Consider the following 13,498-nt stretch of genomic DNA (forward strand, 5'->3'; position numbering starts at 1 on the left):
ACACTTGAGAACTATCAATAGGTACTGTACTCCTGAGTACAGATGGTTGCTGGGTCACTTCACTGAAACAGTTGTGGGCTGATAACCTTGCTCAACTGTTTTTCCAGTTAAGAAAAGAATTTGAACCAGCAAACACTTCACTTCTCCAACAAAGCAGCATTTCACCCTGATTTACATGGGAGATGTTAAGTATATAATGAAAAGAGAACATGTTACATTGTAAATGTGGTGCGCATTAAACCATTACCCTGCTAGTGTCAGTCACACATCGACAGAAGGTAAAGGGGATGGACTCACTGTTTCATGTCTTGCATCTGACACTCCATGTTGTCCTGTTGTGTTCTAAGAAGCTGAACTTCATACAGAAGTTTACTGAGGTCCTCCTGACGGACTTTAGTCTCCTCACTCTTCACTATGGATACCTGAACACACAAAATACAGTTAATTTGGTAACTTGTTCAGATACAGCACACAACCACACATTCCCTGTGCTGTGTTTGTGGACAGAAACATCAGTGGAATGTTTGGGATGGCAGTGTCCACTTTGTACTCACCGTGAGGTTGACATTTGTGGTTTTGAGTGAAACTGAAGTGAAGTGAAGTGAACTATTTGATGAATTGAGGAAATGTTGGCACATTTATGTTAATTAATTGTAATAACTCTTGTGATCTCTACAGTTTTCATCCAGTGCCATCATCTGGTAAAATTTATTTAAAACATAAAACCTGCAAAACCCAGCAGTGTAAGGGGTAATCTGTGTTTGGTGCAAATCAGCAAATGTTTGCATGCTAAACTGAGATGGAGTACATGGTAAACATTATACCTGCTAAACATCAGCATGTTAGCATTGTCATTGTGAGTATGCTGACATTAGCATTTAACTCAAACCACTGCTATGACAAATCCAAGTTGTAGGCAGAAGCTATTAGTAGGCTTAAATCCATCTAATGTCAGCATACATAGGTCATGTGCCATTCTACTCTGCCACCAGTCAGCAGTGCTGGAGGGTGCAACACATAAATCAGCAGGCTGATTCATCTATAACTACAGTCTCACACAGCCGCTCTAGCCTCTTAGCCTTGTTGCTGTGAGGGTCTTACGATAGAGGGTGTCAGTACAGAGAGATTTTGGGCTTTGATTTACATGTGACCCATGTTTATGTACTGTACTATTGCGCTACTGAAACCCAGATGGGGCATTTTAGCTTTTAATGACTTTGATGGAAGTCTCTTCATCCTATAGGAGGGTAGATGACTTTGATGTGTAAACACTAAATAAATCCAGTGTAGTATAGATGGAGGCATCCATTATATGCTTCATTTACATGTGCACGTCATCCAAATTAAAGACTAGAAAGATAAAGCCTGTCTTTATAAGACAATTTCTGTCCACTTTATTTGTGACACACCGTATATGTGTGAATCTTTGTGTGTCTATATGTCCATACCTTCCTCTTGATGTGTTCCAACATGTGTTCATGTCCCTGGAGGAAGTACAGATGTTGGAACTCTGTATCGTCTCTCTCAGGCTTCACCAGACCGCTCTGCTCAATGTTCACCACCTTACGGAAACCATCTAACCACACACATATAAGAGCAAACACACACACACACAAAGTATAAATACATACTGTAACTGAGAGAAGAGAAGATAAGACCAAAGAAGAGTGTACTCACACATGTTGAGCTGTCGAACAAAGCTCGCCATATTATTGTGTTTAAAGTACTTGGGCAGAACTTCCTTGGCAAAGCGTCCCTGGTCAAACACATGGAAACTGGTCCCAGTCTGAAACAGTTTAATATAGAGTTAGTTAATAGAGTCTCAGTACATCTTATACAGTGAAGAGAGAGGGAAGACAGAGCCCCACAGCCTGTAAATCAAATTATTTTCTCTTCACTTCATTCTAATGATAGATTTTACATTTATAATCAACATACCAGCTTATTTTTCATTAGTTAGTCAAACAACCAAGGAATCAGCATTAATTACCCGTTTTAACTACAGCCCAGGAAGATGAAAAAGAAAGTCCACGTTCTTTTGAAGTTTTAACCCGTAATTTAGACAAAAGTCTTCCTCAGACATTCACTACAACATCCTACAAGAAACTCAAAGGACTTTCAGCATCCATTTCATCTTCCCTTAACAGAGTCATAATCTACTTCCATCACTACAAACATTACCATTACTAAATTATTACCTGAAAAGTTCTCTAATTAGCGAAGACTTACAACACTTCATGGAACTCATTGTAATGCATCTCAACTTGTAAACATAAACTACGTAAATTGTACATTTCTACCAATTTTGTATTACTGCTTAGTTTTCCAATTTAGAATATAAATTACACAGTATTTAATCTTGTCTTTTGTTAAGTATGACTATTAACATTTATATGGTGGAGGTATCTTCATAAGCCATTGTTGGCTTCCAACCTCTCCTCCACAGTGTTCAAATGTAAAAATATTTTTATTGTGCAAATAAACTAAACATCACAAGTTGCTGAAATTAGTTTCCAGTACATTCAGTACATAGTTTTTACAGACAAGGGTAGCAGCTATGTCAGATCTCTCCAAACAAATGAAGGAGTCAGGAGTATGTTCCAAAAAGGCAAGAGAAGACTGAAATTAGCCCAAAATCTGAAACTCATGTGTTCTGCAGTCCAAAATCGGTCAAATTGAACACTTCATTGGGTTATTTCACATGAACAAGAACATATATTAACCAGTTATTAATTGTAAACAACATATCCCAAATATAAAGTAACCGCATAAGAGTCATAACTGAGATACTTATGTGCATGTAAACATGAATGGACATATTGGACTTTTGAACCCAAAGCAGAAAAGTTATTTGAAGTCATTTTGTGGTCATTTTTACCCTTTTTGGATGCTAAAAAGGAGTTTGTTAATCAGCCCTATGTATACAGTGACACAGTTTTAGTGGTATGAGAGCTGACAATAAAATGGCAACATACCTATTTTAATGCCTTTAAAAGTGCTGCGATTGACTAAACCCTGAGTTTGTTAGTGATCACTGTCATAAACATGGCTCACCACCCGTTACTAGATGGACACTTTATGTGAAATAATGTTACCTTAATGATGTACGGATTACCATATAGTTTCCCCAGAATGCAGGATCTATTCATCGGAAGGGAAATTCAGCTCAGTCAGCCAATCAAACAAACTCTCTCTCTCTCTCTCACTGTGATTGATGAGTCATGCTCTCTCTCCCATCATTACAGTCTTACTGAGCATAATACTCTTTAAAAGCAGCATTGTGTAAAGTATTGTAAATACTTATTGTAAATACTTTACATATGGATTTAGCAAAACCCATTTGCACTGTGAAATGTAAAAAGTTTGGACAATTCTCATAAGACGTTGTTGTTACCTTATATGTAATGATCACTTGCTCACTTGCCTACTAATAGTCTGACAATGCAACAGCTGATGCTGCACTCCAGTGTCATGGGACCGAACAGCATCTGTCCATGTGTTTGTCTCCCTAAGAACAGAGAAGCTGTCCTCTTTCCTGTTTAGCACTGAAGCCTTGTCTTTGTCACACATCAATCCTGCACAACTCATTCCCAAGGACAAACAGAGATAAACCACATATGGTCTGTTTTATAATGTCTAGACAATATAATATGATGTGTTTTTCTCCATGTGAAATGATTAAGCGATGATTAAGAATTTTTATTTGCTCACAGAATTTAAAATGTACCCACTTATCCCAGGTCAAAGGTCAAAGTAAAGTGCTAATGATAGTTGAATAAAAAGTTAAATGTATTTTAATGCTAAAGAAAGCATTACTTTGCCAACAGATATACCAGTTAAACAGATCACTGACTGAAATGCTCACAACCTGACAAACATGAGTTTTATGTGTGCATTATGTTGGCTCATTATTAAAGTACCATATGTATAATATAGAATGTATCACTCAGCCTTGATACAGGTGTACAACCAGTTTATATGACCACTTTAAATATTAGTGTCTGGTTGGGGCCTGAGTGGGAGTGATTTCCCCTCTAAAATTAAATTATTGTTCATGGCCTGAAGAGGTCAAACTTTCAAATATAAAACAATTAGAATATATACTAATATATAAATAACTTGCTATAGCTCCACCTTCACCAGCTACAGCAGTACACATTAATGAACCAGTAACAGATGATGTAATGTATAATGACATATCATTTGTCTGCATAACAAGTACTTTTACTTTTGATACTTGTAAGCTAAAGTATGTTTAGCTCATAATTAATCTGCCCTTTTAGTTAAGGATTTTGACTGCAGGATTGTTGTATTGGTACTTTTACTTAAGTAAAGGATCTGAGTACTACACTGTTCTGGACTTCCCTCCTCTATACTATAGACCACAGACTGTGACACAGCCAGCCATAAAAGTACAGGTCAGTTAGTTCCTTATTTAAAACACCAGAAGTACATTGTATGTATTGTATTTATATAATAAAATATGAATTAGACCGGCTGGTAGTGCTTTTCTTTTTCTCCGGGAGTCATTATACTTACTGTTAGCGGGCCTAGAGTCGATAGCAAGCTAAACTGGTGTTTTGTTAGCGAGGCTAAACTAGTATTCGTTAGCTAGACTAAACTGGAAGGCCAAAGCAGCTAGTTAGCACGCTAAACTAGCAAGTTGTTAGCAAGCTAAACAGGTTTTGGAAGTAGCAGTTTTGTTAGAAAGTCTCAACAAGTATTTGTTGACTATAGTACATTGTCAGTCCAAAGCAGCTACGTTTCAAGCTAAATGAGCGAAGAGTGTTGAGAGCAACCCCTCGTAGGAGTTAGCTCGACTTCAGTCACATAGAAGGTTTTCAGGTTGTGAGGTACAAAATGTTTCTGTGCCTAGTCACAACTCATTTTTGACCCGTGTGATACAGTAACAGTGCTGAACATTTTAACAAAATGGACTGTTCTTAAACAGAGAAGAGCAGGTTGACGATGAACACTATCAGAGTGTATAGAGTGTGTGCACTGGGGCAGACATTGTAGTTATACTCATTGTTTTTTATTTTCTGTAAACTAAACTAACATTCCTCACACAGGTACTACAGTATCACAAACAGTATGTTCTGAGGACTCACAGCGCTCCAGCAGATGAGATGGTTGGTATCTGGATCCTCCACCAGGGTCCACAGTTTAGTGAGGAAGGCTGGAACATTGCTGGCATAGCTGCCATCTACACCCATAGCACCTGGAGACTCCTGCATACTGACACCTGTCCACTGCCAAGACGGCTCACAACAGGAAACCAAATGTGTGTGTGTGTGTGTGTGTGTGTGTGTGTGTGTGTTTGGATGGTGTGTGTCTGTGTGTGAGTGTGTGTGTGTGTGTGTATGTATATATGCAAATTCCCAGACTAGTCCATGTTTGAGAAACTCCACTTCTGATGATCCGTTACTGGTAATCCCAAGTTTGTCTCAGTCTCTTTGATTCCATTTCAGTCAGTCACACTGTCTCGATATGTCCGTGTCGACCTAATTTCACCTTATTTCTAATTTTGATAGAGTTTTTCTTTGCTATTTGTCTTTTCTTGTGTCTGTTTAATATATCCACCTTAATTCTATCTGGGTGTCTCTTTCACTTTCTTTTTCTCTTTTGCTCTTGTCTCTCTGTTCTCCCTGCCACACCAGTCATCCAACTGAATGTCATCACAGAAGGTCCACGTCAGCACACACACACACACACACACACACACACACACACATACACACACACCATTTAAGCCCACCCCCTCTACCCCCGGCCTCCAGTTGACAATCAAGAGAACGCCCAGTAAAACAATACAGCATCAACACAAAAGCTTCAATAATACACCACTGTCCAACCATCAAAAGGCTGCTGGTTAAACTGAATAGTGCATGGTTTAGTGTGTGTACCTGTATGCTAGGTAGAAAAGCCCCTTTTTTTTTTTTCTCCGAATGATCATAAATGTCTTCATGTTGTTATGAAGTGGACATACTGTACTGTTTGTGCAATAACACCAAGTTCAGCCTTTTAACTCACTGATCCAATCACACACAGAGACATTATAGAGTCTCACAATGTAGGCTTATGTTATTTTAATGTGGGGTAGTGTAGGGTCCCACTAGAGAGGGGACATAACAGGATAAGTTCATCCATGGCTGTCAGTCTGTCCAAAACTTTGAGACATATTCAGACGCAGTATTAAAACCACACAAAAATACTCAATTACATGTTTAAAATAAAAATTCAAAGAAACAAAGTAAAAGTACACAAATCAAAGAACTATAATTAAATTATCAAAAGTAAAAGTACTCATCATTACTATTATTATTATTAAAACAGTTTAACCTATAACAAGGCATCATATTTTATAAGGTCATTAGAGGTTTGTATGTAATGTAACTATAGTAACTACAGCTATGTTATGTCATACAGTAATGTAGTGGAGTAATAAGTACAATATTTACCTGAGAAATGTGTGGCATAAAATGGAAATCCTTTCCTTTACTATAGTGGCGAACCTCTATCAACCAGTTTTTGCAGATGACAAAGTTACACGAGAATTGGTGTTGTGTAACATATTTATTTAATAGCCATTCCCATCATTTCCCAATTTAAATTTCACATTGGGAACAATCAGTACAATTAGCAGCTTTGTTGCATTCAATGCCAAGGTCACAGTATAGTTTGTAGAATTTGTTTTCTGTCCTCTGTTTGTTTTTTGGCCACTTGGGGGCAGCGGAACAAGTTGTTATCACAACACTAACATATTCTCAGCTTTTAAGGGTGATATGGCAAACGTGAGACTGAACCAAACAGTTAGGTTTTGGGCTGTAAAACCAAAACAACAAGCTGAATGATACAATTAAGCTTGTACAGTTGAGGAAAACTGAGTTAGTGAGGATTCTCTTGGATTCTTAATACTTTCTTTTAATATTCTCACTATATCAAATTCTGAGTTGGACCTTCATGCAATATGGTTTGGGGGTCTGGGTTGATCCAAAAACAGGAGTGTAGTCTGGCTTCCCTGCATCCTCAGGCCAGATGAATTTGAATCTTCTCAGCAGTGTCACCGTGATGAGGAAGAGCTCCATACGAGCCAGACCCTCTCCGAGACACATACGAGGACCTGCAGATTAAAATACCCGCATATTTTTCATAACCTAATGTCATACCTCCAATGAATCTTATAGTTTATCTCTAAATGTTATAATCATTTTCAGTTACCTGTGGAGAAAGGCATGAATGCCTCTGGCTTCACAAACTCTCCATTCTCATTGAGGAAGTTTTCAGGGTAAAATTCATGTGGAGATTTCCACTGTCCCTCCTCACTCAGCACTGAGGACAGATTGGGGATGATAACGGTTCCCTGAAGAATAATAAACAGAGAAGAGAGAATGTCTATTAAAATATTAACAGATAACTACGTTCACACTGCTAGCCTTAGCACTCCTTCTGATATGGATATGACCTGATCTAGAGTGATGTAAAAGTCACATGAAATCTGATATGACTGTTCACACTGAGGTCGCATTGCAAAAAAATCAGACCTCTACCTGATTCCCTGTGATTGGTTGTAAAGATGTACGCACCTGTGTGTGTACACAATTAATGTTAGCATCAGTTGCTCTGACTGACGTTCCTGGGACAGGAACCTTTTCCCTTTTCTATTATTATTATCTTCTTTTATTATGACAAAAAATATATTTTATACTTACTCTAGGTATGGAGTATCCCATTAGCTCTGTGTCTTTAGTGGTGCTGTGGAAAACACTGAGAGGAACAGTGTCAGCCATCCTCTGGATCTCATGAATAACAGCCTGCATGACAGAGGCAGCTGTTAGAGCACACACTGTAGTATTGTAACATCACAGATATATTAGATAACTGAGATTTTACAATTCACATCATTTTAAAATACAAAAATATCAGATACAAAACAGAGGTGTAAATATTGATGTAAATATGATCCCATTATCCTTATACCTGCACGTAGGGCATCTGGTGCCTGTCTTCAAAACTGGCTTGATCCTTCCCATCCAGAACTTTGTCTATTTCCTGCTGACAACGCTCTAAGGAATACAGTGAGACAGACCACATGGACAGCGGGAGACAAAGTGTGAGACAGTTAAGAGCAAGAGAGAACAATGCAAGATTGTACTCAGTTATATATGGCAGCCTGAACTGTGTCTGCAGAAACGACATGCAGGGGCATATTTTGCCCAAAACTGCAAATGTCAGCCTCACTGTGGTGCTAGAGGAAAAGTAAAGGATCATCAAAGTCATTAGGAAACATTGTCTGGAAACCACGACTGTCTGTGCAAAATGTAATATAAATCATTCAGTAGTTGTTGAGATATTTCAGTCTGGTAGACAGACTGGCACTGTCATCCCTATGGCCATGCCTCTAGATTGGCTAAGGAAAGTGGAGACTAACAGATGATAGACACACATACCCTGTATGTGTGGGTAATTCATAAGGTAGAGGAAGGCAGTGAGCAGGGTGTTGGCGGTCGTGTCAGTCCCAGCAAAGTGAAGATCCAAAATAAATGCACAAAGCTGGTCTTCAGAAAATGACGAGCCATCGTCTCCTCTCTGTCCAGGCGGACAAAAGAGCGAAACAGTGAGTTCATGCTGTTCATTCTGTCACCACTACCAAAGCGTGTCTTACCAGTCAATAACATGCTCGTTCATCATGCCAGCTACTCTAAAAAGAATTCTTCCAATAAACAAAAAGAGGCACACACCGTATCCAGTTCATCCAGGTAACAGTCTATGAAATGCCGCGGTTTACCAGGAACTCTGGTCTTTTTGTTCTCAGCCAACATCTCCAAACGTCTTTCATGTGCCATCTGGGAAGGGAAAAAAGTGTTGATGCAATAATGAAAAGGTTAATTCATTTTTAGAAACTATACATATATAAGATTTAAAAGGCTATTAAAGCAACTATTTACTATTTAGAGTAATGGCATCCTGTGTTGCTATCCTAGTCTTTCTGTGGTTTGTTTACAAAGCCAGGCTGGCCATGCGTGCATGTTTGTGTGCATGTGAGTCCCTCAGTGTGCAACTGACAGAAACGGTTGTTTTCTTATCTATGTCAGTGAATTGAGGACCTTTGACCCTGCTCTCCCCCACTGCAGAGCCTGTGTCAGAATGACCTGGTCATTAGACAGAATCAATTTCCATGAACTTTCACTGCCCTAATTCTTAGTTTTTCCTTTTTTCCCAACATCCTTCCTACTTTTTTTTGTGTGAAAAATTAAAGCATCTACCAGATGGACTGGGATAAAATTCAGTGGAGACATTCATAATTCCTAGACAACTTTTGATGTATACCACAAGCAGGATTTTCTTGTTTCAGATTGACAACTATTGGGTGGATTGGCACAACATTTGGCACAGATATTTGTGTTAACCTCTGGATGAATTATTATTATTGACTTGTATGATCCCATAACTTTTCATCTAGTACCATATTCAGGTCAAGAGTTCAATTTGTACTTTGCTTCATGACCAAATACCTGCAAAACTAATGACATTACCATCAGCCTCAGCTGCACTTTGGGTTTAACGTTACTTGGCTAAAGTTAGCAACCTCACCGAGCCACTAGCTATCAAATTAACCCATGAGCCAGCAGTCCATTTCCCTCCATTCCTTTCCCTCTGGTCGTGACATGGTGTCAAAAATATAATATAATTTGTAAGATTATTATTTCTTTCATTATTTTTTCTTTTGTTTCATGTCAATTTAAACTACCCCTTCATATACAATTAAAATAAAGAAATGATTGTATTTTTATTTGTCTGCTGCAAAGTAAATGGCAAAGGTCAAAGGGGCCAAATGTATGCAGGAGAAAGGTTTCGGGCCTTGATTTGACAATAAAATGATGATTTTTATTTCAGTTAAGTATGCTGTTTGAAATATTTTCAGGCTATTGCGCTTTCTTGTAGTACTTGAATGTTGAAGTGGCTCTCATATGAGATCACAAAACCATAAAATAAACAGTTTAAAAAACATACCTTGAACAGCTTAAATGCTTTCTGGAAGGGGAGTGGCAGGTTGCGCACCAGTGGAATAGAGTCATAAATCTGTATGGGAGAGACAAATACAAAAGTTTTAAGAAGCCCTTTAGGTTTCTGAGCATTGCCTGTTTTTGTGCATTTTTCAGTGGCAGTCTGATGATAAATTGGTTGGTTTGATAAATAAAAACTTAATTATATAACAGTTATAAAAGTTTGGTACTGAGATCACTTATCATACATTGCTAATCCTGACAGTTTCCATTTAACATAATGGTTCAATATTCATCGTCAATCTCACACTGTTTTTAGTGAACAAGTTTACATATTACATTTACTCTAAATTTGTAGTAGTGATGAAATGCCACTGAGAGGTTTTCTTGGCAAAAATGTGACTCACCATACCCCAGCGTCCGTTGATTAGTTTGGAAGTCTCGAGAAAAAGGCCAACAAAAAACTTCATGAACTCGTCGTCATATTCGAACTGCTTAGCAAACAGAACTTGGCAGATGATGTTGGAGGCTGCATTGTGGAACAGCAGATGAGGATCTATGGTCTTACCTGGTAAACCAAGATGAACAATTATTCTCAGACGTTACCAAAATAGAATCACTTATGGTCTAAATCAGTGGTTCCCAACCTGGCGGGCGCCAGAGATCGCAGAGGGTGCGCACAACTTTGTCTGCTGAGGTTGTGAGGTTACCAAAATTATTATTTACAGAAATTCAATTTATAAAATCCCAATAACACACCCAATTGGATAATCAAAATTCTGTAAAATCCAAATTGAAACATATTTTTGGTCCACATTTAAATTCATTAAGCTATTTATTACCTATTTAGTGCGTGTATGCGGGCAGGGGTAGGGGTTGAGGTTGGGGTTCGGGGGGCCTGACTTGGACACAGGCAAGGGGGGCTTCAAGGAAAAAAGGTTGGGAACCACTGGGCTAGATCACATAGATTTTAAAATTTGAAAAAAGATAAAATGAGAAAACAAGATAAAGATATTGGCTTCTGGGTTTCTGTTTTTCAGCACAGAGTTCAAAAGATCACCTTCTAGACCCTGATGACCTAATGTGAACGTACCAACACCCTGCTCCATTATCTTCATGATGTGATGTATCTCTCCCAGAATGCTCTGCTCCATGGACTGTTTCCCCAGACCAAAGTTTCTCAGGGTCATCAGACCAAATCGCCGTTGCTCTCTCCAGGCAGGGTTATAATCTGCTAGTATCACTCCGGGAGCATGAGCTATATGCAAAAAGGTCAACATAAAATTTAGAGGGCAAAGTGCATTCACTTTGAAATACATTTTTAAACGCACTAAATTAAGTTTAAACATTATTATTAACAACTGTTTGTGCTGCCTTGACTCACTGTTGTCAACATACAGGTGTAGAAAAATTAAATGAATCCTGGTGAAAATATGGTCAGCAGTCTGCTATGGTGTTTATCACAGTGTGATATTGATACTACCACCCAGTGGTGAAAGGTAACTCAGTACATTTACTCAACTACTGTACTTTTATAGTATAATTTGGAGGTACTGTTATGTGACTATTTCCATTTTATGCTACTTTTGTTCCTACTTTGAATACCACCCCTGCTACCACCAGATGGTGCCATAACCTTTTAAACTCAACATGTAATCAGTTTGAGAGTATTTATGTTATAAGTTATCAACTTTTTTCTCTGTAAAAATAACAGTTTTCATATTATATGCATTAATGACAGTGTACTGGTAGAACTGATTATACTTTTGGAAAAGGAAAGGAACTAATTACAATTAATTGCAATTAATGTATTAACTATAAGTTAACTAATGCACACACACATACATATAGAGTATATATGTACAGAATTCCCTCTGCACACTCAAATGGTTGGTCAGTACCTTTCACCTGTACAGCGTGATTAACCATTAGGTCCTGTGGTCTGCCAGAGAAGTCAGCAGCTTTGTTGACCAGGGCTTCTTTCAAGGCCTGCAGGCCGTTGATGACAACCGTAGGCCTGGGACCAATGAAAAGGCTGTAGACATTACCATAGCATTTGGTCAACTGGGGACAGAGACACAGAAGATTATTATGTAATTGACCTATATTCAGTGCAATGAGTCAATTAGTAACTAGTTATTATCAGTGTCAGGGGAAATGCTGTACTTTTGTAACTTTTAGCTGTAACTACTACTACTATATATAACAGGATTTTGGTAATATTATTTCATTGTAATGCATAGCCAAAAGGGTTAGCCGACTGGACGAATATAATTGGTTGAGTTAATCATTGTTTGGTTTTGGGGTAATTTAATTGTTTTCCTTGGAAGAACAAGTGAGAGCCGCTGTTCAGCTCTTACTCAGCGAGTTCACTGAGCTCACATCTAACTCTGTGAATTAAGAGTTTATTTTGACAAAACCAAAGTCGGTGTTGGAACAGTAGTAAGACTAACCAAGACAGTTTTGGTGAGTTTGCTTCCGCCAGTGTGAATTAATATGTAATAAATTACATTTTGAAAGTAACTTTCCCAACACTGGTTATTAGTAGCAGTATTAGTTGCAGTAGAATAAGTGACCTTATTTTTAAGTGCATACTGACATATTCCCTTTGATAGTTATTTCTTACCTAACAGATTGAGCTACATTATTTTAAAGCACTTATATTCCTCTGGACAGCATCATACAAAGGCTATTAAATTAATTGTTTTGAGTAACTTTTATGACTTTCCAGTAAAAAAAAGTGTAAAAAATAGATTACATTCATATGTATTCTGACCCCAATTTAGTATGAATATGGCAAGCAAGTAAGTTCTCTTGGAAACATTATTCAACTTTACCCTCTTCAGATCTGCAATGGGGCTCTCCAGATTGAGCTGCAACAAGTTTCCGAAGATGGGGATGGGTCGGGGGCCTGGAGGGAAATTCTTGGCCCTGGGGGAGTGAAACAGGAGCAGGAAGAGCAGAACAGCCACGAAGAGTAGAGCCACAGATGCAAACATGATGAAGCTGTGATTCGGATGAATCTAGCTCTCATTATATTAGCTTTACAAACCCACACAACCTTTGTACAGTCATGTGGCCTGCAGAGTTATTGCATAAGGTCTTTTCCTTGTTAACCACTGATGTGACCTCAATATCTGCAGTTGTTTATCCCTGTAAATGCCTCAATCCTCAGTCCTGTCTGATGGAACAACTTTACACGCTGTGTACCCAACACGCAGTGGAGGGATCACATAATGCATATGCTAATATAATAATAATAATAATAATAATAATAATAATAATAATAATAATAATATATAAATTATAAAAAAAAATATAATGCTTGGGAACACCTCGCAATGACATGGACAGATTTAATAAGCATAATCCTTCAAACTGCACTCCTCCATTAAAGATGTTCAGTTGTGAATCACTTCCCATGGGTCACAAATATCTGAAATGTGAAGGTGTGGATCCAATTACTTTGATAGATCTTTAAGTCATCATTT

At 38.1% G+C, this 13,498-nt stretch overlaps 2 protein-coding genes across 2 annotated transcripts in view; both read right to left on the minus strand.

Annotated features, from left to right (window-relative positions):
- The window catches only part of hsf4 (heat shock transcription factor 4), a 23,279-nt gene extending 17,612 nt beyond the window's left edge, over window positions 1–5,667 (minus strand). The window contains exons 1-4 of the mRNA XM_051382705.1: window positions 5,112–5,667; window positions 1,678–1,786; window positions 1,449–1,576; window positions 298–422 (exon numbers count right to left, since the gene is read on the minus strand). Coding sequence (XP_051238665.1) covers window positions 298–422; window positions 1,449–1,576; window positions 1,678–1,786; window positions 5,112–5,237 — 488 coding nt within the window. The 5' untranslated portion in view covers window positions 5,238–5,667. The remainder of the gene's footprint in view (window positions 1–297; window positions 423–1,448; window positions 1,577–1,677; window positions 1,787–5,111) is intronic.
- Window positions 5,668–6,561: 894 nt separating this feature from the next.
- On the minus strand, window positions 6,562–13,036 carry LOC127353443 (cytochrome P450 2D15-like). Its single transcript, XM_051382693.1, has 11 exons — window positions 12,845–13,036; window positions 11,909–12,071; window positions 11,101–11,265; window positions 10,415–10,575; window positions 10,015–10,083; window positions 8,742–8,846; window positions 8,451–8,589; window positions 7,981–8,066; window positions 7,713–7,814; window positions 7,222–7,363; window positions 6,562–7,123 (listed from the first exon to the last, which is right to left on the minus strand). The coding sequence occupies exons 1-11, from the start codon at window positions 13,004–13,006 to the stop codon at window positions 6,942–6,944; spliced, it is 1,476 nt and encodes a 491-aa protein (XP_051238653.1). The 5' UTR covers window positions 13,007–13,036; the 3' UTR covers window positions 6,562–6,941.
- Window positions 13,037–13,498: the final 462 nt, after the last annotated feature.

The sequence above is a fragment of the Dicentrarchus labrax genome, unplaced genomic scaffold, assembly GCF_905237075.1.
Source record: "Dicentrarchus labrax unplaced genomic scaffold, dlabrax2021, whole genome shotgun sequence".
Lineage (NCBI taxonomy): Eukaryota > Metazoa > Chordata > Actinopteri > Moronidae > Dicentrarchus > Dicentrarchus labrax.

What these genes read in the sequence shown, in the direction of transcription:
- LOC127353443 (XM_051382693.1), bottom strand. Translation starts at nt 13,006, where the DNA reads ATGTTTGCATCTGTGGCTCTACTCTTCGTGGCTGTTCTGCTCTTCCTG. An exon ending in CCATTGCAGATCTGAAGAGG is followed by an intron (nt 12,072 to 12,844) that starts GTAAAGTTGAAT and finishes CTCTGTCCCCAG; the next exon opens with TTGACCAAATGCTATGGTAA. An exon ending in GAATTACCCACACATACAGG is followed by an intron (nt 8,067 to 8,450) that starts GTATGTGTGTCT and finishes TGTATTCCTTAG; the next exon opens with AGCGTTGTCAGCAGGAAATA.